Genomic DNA, 6,105 nt, shown 5'->3' with positions numbered 1-6,105 from the left:
AGTGTGAGCCTAACAGGCAAAGTGCTGGGTTTATATTTACTCTATTGTGAAAACCCGTTCACCTTGTACTGATCAGTAATCGTTGACATCATACATGCACTTTGTATAGTGGATTAAAAGTAGGTTAAATGACCACACAGAGACACGCACGCACGCACGCACACAACACACGCACACGCATACACACACACACACGCGCACACAAACATGCATAATGGAAAACACAAAAACAACATCAGGGCTCCGATATCAGTAAAAGACCAGATGATCATACTATAATGACAAAGTAGTTGAGACAGTGAGAGCAATTGTTTTATGGTAACCTGCTGTCAAAACGAAAGCTATGATGTTAAGAGTAACAGGGGTTATAATGTGCTCTGCTCATGCAAAACAAAGATCATAAATGCTTAAAAGGCTTTAACTTGCCGCATGAAAGGGAACACATGAAGAAGCAAAAGTGATCCTGCGGGTCAAAGCACAATTAATACACAGACATAATAAGATACTTTTACTTATTTACTTTGACTTCATACTACAGCAGCCCTTACACAGTATAGGCATTGTTGCATGCAGTATTTGGGACATATTACTCCGTCATACTGCAACTTGAAACTTTGACCTTCTTTGTCATATATTAAAAAAACAGAGGATTGTGGTTCAGAATACACACAAACACGAGTCAAAGCAAAGGTAAAGCCGCTGTAATAAGAAAACACACGGGCGTTTAATCTCCCTGTTGATGTACAAAGTGCCTCTATTTCTCTGCATGCATGTTGGTGGTGAGAGATACAGCCGGGCAGATCCGTGTCTTCCCCCGCTCACGTGTGTGTACCTGCTGCTCCGCGGCGCCTGTCAAGCTGTCGCTAAAGCCGAGAGGAGAGCTTATTGTGGGAGCTGCTCCTGCTGCACCATATCGGGAACAGACCGCGTTTCTCCACCGATCTCCAGCCATGGCTCCAAGTAAACGCTGTCTCCTCCGAGGGCAGAGCACCACACCGGGAGGAAAGGGTTGTCTGTAAGCCGCACATGTAAGTAGCACGTGTTTTCATGCCGTTTGTTCTGTGTTTAACGTTGTATGAGCATTGTGCTCAAAGCGTCCAGATTTGTGTAGGCCCTACCTGATGCCACAGGTGGTATTGTTCACGTTAGTTCAGCTCAGTTCAATACACAGGTTTTTTTTTTAATTAATTTTTTTATTGGCACAATAAACTCACAACAGAGATAAATGAATATCACAGTGCAGGAAGAGACAAAAAGCCAACTGGGCTTATTTGAAGCCTCCACCTATATAATATTAAAAATTACAAACATAAAATAAAAAATGCACAAGCTAAGCAAAAAAAGAAAAAAAGAAAGAAAGAAAAATAATGTAATTATATCGAGTCTGAGTAGGCATGTGTGATATGTAGGTTGATAGTCGACTCAAACACAAGCAGTGCAGTATATGTATCTACAGTATTAATCATGCCCTTAACGAGCTGTCTGAAACTAGTCGCCAGAGTATCAAGCTTCAAGATATGTTTTACTTTTTTATTCTTGGACCAACATATTTGTATCTTTGAGTAGACTTTACAAGCAATTTACTGTTGAAATCCTTTATCTTCCAAAGATTGCCTCTACAAGACTGGAAAAAAGGCTTCAGCATCACTTTGAATTTGTCCACGTGTTTTGACAAGTCTTTGAGGTGAGTTTGCTATTATTGGATATACTACTATTTGACCACTAATAAATGCCTCAGATCCCATATCAGCAGAGGCAGTTTTCATGTTCATGCAGGCAAGCTTGCTATAAGTTATACTTTATTAACTGAGTAAACAATGGAAGAACACAAGCAGTGCTTTGCATTTTTACTGAAATCAGTGGTAGATTTATGAAGTATAAACTATCTGATAGAATGAGCAGTTAATTTAATAATAATAATTATGATTATGATTATGATTATGTAACATTGATTTAATAGAGTCAATACCATCATTGTGTTTAAAAAACAGCAGGTGAAAGACAATGATACTAATTAAAATTAAACTGCTTTCGTAAACTACTGACATGGTGTTAAAAAACAAGGAAACAAACCAGATTTTCGGTGAAATTAAAAATGTTTTGCCTGGTTTCAGTTAGAGTGTTAGATAGTACTGTAATCTAGTATGCACTGATTTGCTGATGTGCATTCATCATTTTTACTGCATTTAAACGTTAAACTGTTCCTAATCATGATCCCTCTGTTTCAGAATGAAACGAGGAAAGACAGGTCTCAAATCAAAGTGCCAGCGCTTCCCCTCTCATGTGGGGAGGGCTCAAAGACCGAAGCGAGGGACGTCCAGCTTTGCCCTGACTTCAGCAGAGGACTGGGGTAACCTGCCCCACCACGTCGTCCTGCAGATCTTCCAGCATCTGTCTCTCGTTGACCGGGCCAGGGCCTCGTCGATGTGTCGCTGCTGGAATGGCGTCTTTCACTCCCCTGATCTGTGGAGGAGGTTTGAGTTTGAGCTCAATCGGTCAGCCACGTCTTACCTGCGCTCCACTCATCCTGACCTCATTCAGCAGATCATTAAGAGGCATGCCCAGCACCTGCAGTACGTCAGCTTAAAGGTAAATTCCCTTCCCTGCTGTCACACATTACTCTCTCCTTTCACCTCCTCCTCCATTTTCACAACACAGCTGCCTTGAAAACAATGTGTGGCCTCCTTAATCCAAACCATCTGCTGCAGAATTGATCATGATGCACCAGCTTCCTCGGCATTAATGGGCTTACATCCAGGGCTGAGATTATTCATACAGTACACCTCCGTCTTTCTGTTCCTCATGTTTGTGTGCTTTCTTATTTTCACCTAAATGGTAAATCAGGTGGACAGCTGCACTGAATCTGCAGAGGCGGCCTGTGACATTCTCTCCCAGCTGGTGAACTGTACCATTAAGACCCTGGGGTTAATTTCCACAGCACGGCCCAGCTTCATGGATATGTCTCAGGTAAGAGACTGCCTGTGCTTAATATGCACATTTCAACACTTTCACTGCTGCTTTGTTTGTTACATGCAAAGAGCTTAATTAGTCACATCAAGTCCTCTGTTTGCATGTCAACCTGAAGTCTGCTATCATCTCTCTTATCCTTCATAAGCAGTTACAGTAATGAAAACAAATCCTGCACATTTATTTGGTGTAAGACGTTCTGGTTTAATCATCATTGCTTGTCCCTCCTCAGGCCCACTTTGTGTCTGCACTGACAGTTGTGTTTGTCAACTCCAAGTCCCTGTCCTCTATCAAGATTGATGACACGCCAGTGGACGACCCGTCCCTGCAGGTGCTGGTTGCCAACAACAGCAACACCCTAAAGTTTCTGAAGATGAGCAGTTGTCCTCATGTCTCCCCAGCAGGTCACTGCACATTTTTGATAAATTATTCTCTTTTGTTTTGCTTTTATTAGAGTAGAGAGTGGTACAGAAATGAGAAAAAGGGGGAATGATGTGCAACAAATGTGTTGGCCTGGTTTGAAGTATAAGTGTATTCAGTTCCTAGGCCACCAGGGTGCTCCATGTTGCTTTACTTTGTGACTCTCTTTCAGGTAAAGATTGATAATATTTCAGTTGGGACCAGAGTGGGGTACTGAATCCCTAGAGTCACGCTGATTATTTGTTTGTTGTTTCTGTTCCCATTCAGATGCTATCATTCTCTTTCTGTTTCCAGGTATCCTGTTTGTAGCAGACCAGTGCCATGGACTCAGGGAGCTGGCGTTGAACTACCATCTCCTGAGTGACGAGCTCCTGCTGGCCCTCTCCTCTGAAAAACACGTCCACTTGGATCACCTGCGCATTGACGTGGTGAGCGAAAACCCTGGGCAGACACACTTTCACACCATCAAAAGAAGCAGCTGGGAGGCCTTGGTCCAACACTCAGCCAAGGTCAACATTGTCATGTACTTCTTCCTTTATGAGGAAGAGTTTGAGCCCTTCTTCCACGAGGAGACTCCCGTCACCCACCTGTACTTTGGCCGGGCAGCTAGCAAAGAGATGCTGGGACGCATCGGACTGAACTGTCCTCGGCTGGTGGAGCTCGTGGTGTGCGCCAACAGCCTTGAGCCCCTGGACGAGGAGCTGATCCTAATCGCCGAACGCTGCAAAAGCCTGACTGCCATCGGGCTCGGCGAGTGTGAAGTGACCTGCAGTGGCTTTGTGGAGTTTGTAAAGATGTGCGGGGGCAGGTTGACTCAGCTGTCAATCATGGAGGAGGTGTTGATCCCAGACAGCAGCTACAACATGGAGCAGATCCACAGTGAGGTGTCCAAGCATCTGGGCCGCAAGTGGTCCCCTGATATGATGCCCACCTGGTAGGCTGACATGAAGCCAGAGCGGAGGGCTGCAGTGGGATAGGCTCTTGTTGGTCATCAGTGTTCATGGGTCCTTTCCAAAGCTGTCACTTGTATTTCTACCTGCAGGAGACTTGATGTAAGACTTAAAAACTGTCTGTCTTGTGAGCTTTGTCTCTATGCATAGACATTGTGATGAAACATCTTGCATGTAGTAGGTTCTTTTGGTCTGTGAAGGATGGTCAGAATGTACAGTCACTCACTGCAACCGTTTAACCATTGAGCCCAAAGGATGTGGATCTGTCATCTGTTGGCTAGTATTAAAAGCGTCACACTAAACAGCATTTCCCTGAGGACTAACCATAGTGATACCAATGCAGCACAGAGAGAACAGGAGTTCCCAGTTGAGGCAGAGCAAGAGTCGCAGCTTCATGTAAAACTCAATTGGTCTTTTGTATTCTTGTCTATTTATGTTTGTCGGTGGAGCTTAATAATTGATCCTAAACCACAGTTAGTTAACATATCTGAAATAACTTAGCTTTAGACATCTAAACCATTCATACTACTATCCTCTTTCTTCACAGCTGAAATTGATTTGATTTTCCTTTTTTTGTTCCTTGAGTGTCATTTAAAGGTCATATACTATAAGCTTACAAAAATATAATAAATCCCAAAAGGACCGCATAATACAATGAACATCACCTATAGTTATTAATAGTAAAAACTGTTTGGGGATAGGGGGATTGTTGTTCTGGTGTCACAGGTTTTCATGACAAAATAATCTTTTTTTTTTCAGATACATTTAAAAAAGATTCTAGATGGACATCTTTGTTCATTTAGCACAGATGAACGTTTTCACACTGGATGTCTTTAATGTGTTCAAAATAGAGGCCTTCATTTCGTTTCATTTATTTTATTTTTGTGCAATCTTATTTTGTGTAAAACACAATAGGGACACAGTATTCAGTGCCACACTGTAACCCAATGCGTTTAAAAAAGCCTTGCATTTAATAATTTGTTACATTTGTTTATGTATGTGCAGCAGTGACAAAGTTGCTCAGATTTGGAAGAATTCTGCTTTATTGTAACTGCCATTTATTTTACTTCTGCTGTATTTAATTATCAATTAAAATATTTTTAATGAACTTAATTGTTGCATATTCTTGTGACTATAATATAATACTTTGTCCCTTTTGACCTTCCTGCAGCTTTTCCTTTTCAACACTAGAGAGCAGCAATGGTCTAACTGGAGGCAGTGGGACCTTATATAAGCAGAGCAGCTACTGTATAATGAAGTATGCCAATGATAACTCAGCCCTTTTTACAAGTGGATTTGGCTTGTGCACACTCCATTTCCATAAAGGAAAGGCATCTGAGTGTGTAGCTTAGAAGTCTTATCTTTTTCTTTTGAATTTACCTTCTGAATTGTTTGATCTAGATGCTGCATCTGAAATAACACACACGCACACACGCACACACACACACACACACACACACACACACACACACACACGCGCGCGCACACACTTGGGATAAAGACAATTTCATTGTACCTATGTGTATTTTCCCAGCAAATTTCCCAGACTCAAAAAAATACAACCAACCAGTCACAGGCCCAGCCTACAGTATAAAAACATAATTATTTCTAAACAGGTGGAATCTGTCAATCACACACATGTGTTCGCCTCAGTGACGGGATGCATTGTGACTGTTTAGGGTATCTAGGTGAGAGGAATATTAAACCAGCTAAGCATTTTGTTCTGGAAAAGTGCCACGTTTTGGAGGGGTGGGTGGCATGACTAAGT

The 6,105-nt window shown here is 42.1% G+C and overlaps 1 protein-coding gene across 1 annotated transcript; it reads left to right on the top strand.

The window, feature by feature from the left end:
- The first annotated feature begins 185 nt into the window (after positions 1–185).
- On the top strand, positions 186–5,381 carry fbxl3l (F-box and leucine-rich repeat protein 3, like). The gene is made up of 6 exons (XM_034543558.1): positions 186–1,028; positions 1,610–1,684; positions 2,229–2,589; positions 2,845–2,967; positions 3,200–3,371; positions 3,682–5,381. Exons 3-6 carry the CDS (start codon positions 2,230–2,232, stop codon positions 4,323–4,325), a joined length of 1,299 nt encoding a protein of 432 aa, XP_034399449.1. The 5' UTR covers positions 186–1,028; positions 1,610–1,684; position 2,229; the 3' UTR covers positions 4,326–5,381.
- Positions 5,382–6,105: the final 724 nt, after the last annotated feature.

The sequence above is a fragment of the Cyclopterus lumpus genome, chromosome 10 (assembly GCF_009769545.1).
Source record: "Cyclopterus lumpus isolate fCycLum1 chromosome 10, fCycLum1.pri, whole genome shotgun sequence".
Lineage (NCBI taxonomy): Eukaryota > Metazoa > Chordata > Actinopteri > Perciformes > Cyclopteridae > Cyclopterus > Cyclopterus lumpus.
This window is presented reverse-complemented; position numbering and strand designations above follow the sequence as displayed.

Excerpts from the sequence above, each read along its gene's own strand:
- fbxl3l (XM_034543558.1), top strand. The coding sequence starts at position 2,230 with ATGAAACGAGGAAAGACAGGTCTCAAATCAAAGTGCCAGCGCTTCCCC. Across the intron at positions 2,968-3,199 it reads GCTTCATGGATATGTCTCAG|GCCCACTTTGTGTCTGCACT; the intron begins GTAAGAGACTGC and ends GTCCCTCCTCAG. Across the intron at positions 3,372-3,681 it reads TCCTCATGTCTCCCCAGCAG|GTATCCTGTTTGTAGCAGAC; the intron begins GTCACTGCACAT and ends TTCTGTTTCCAG.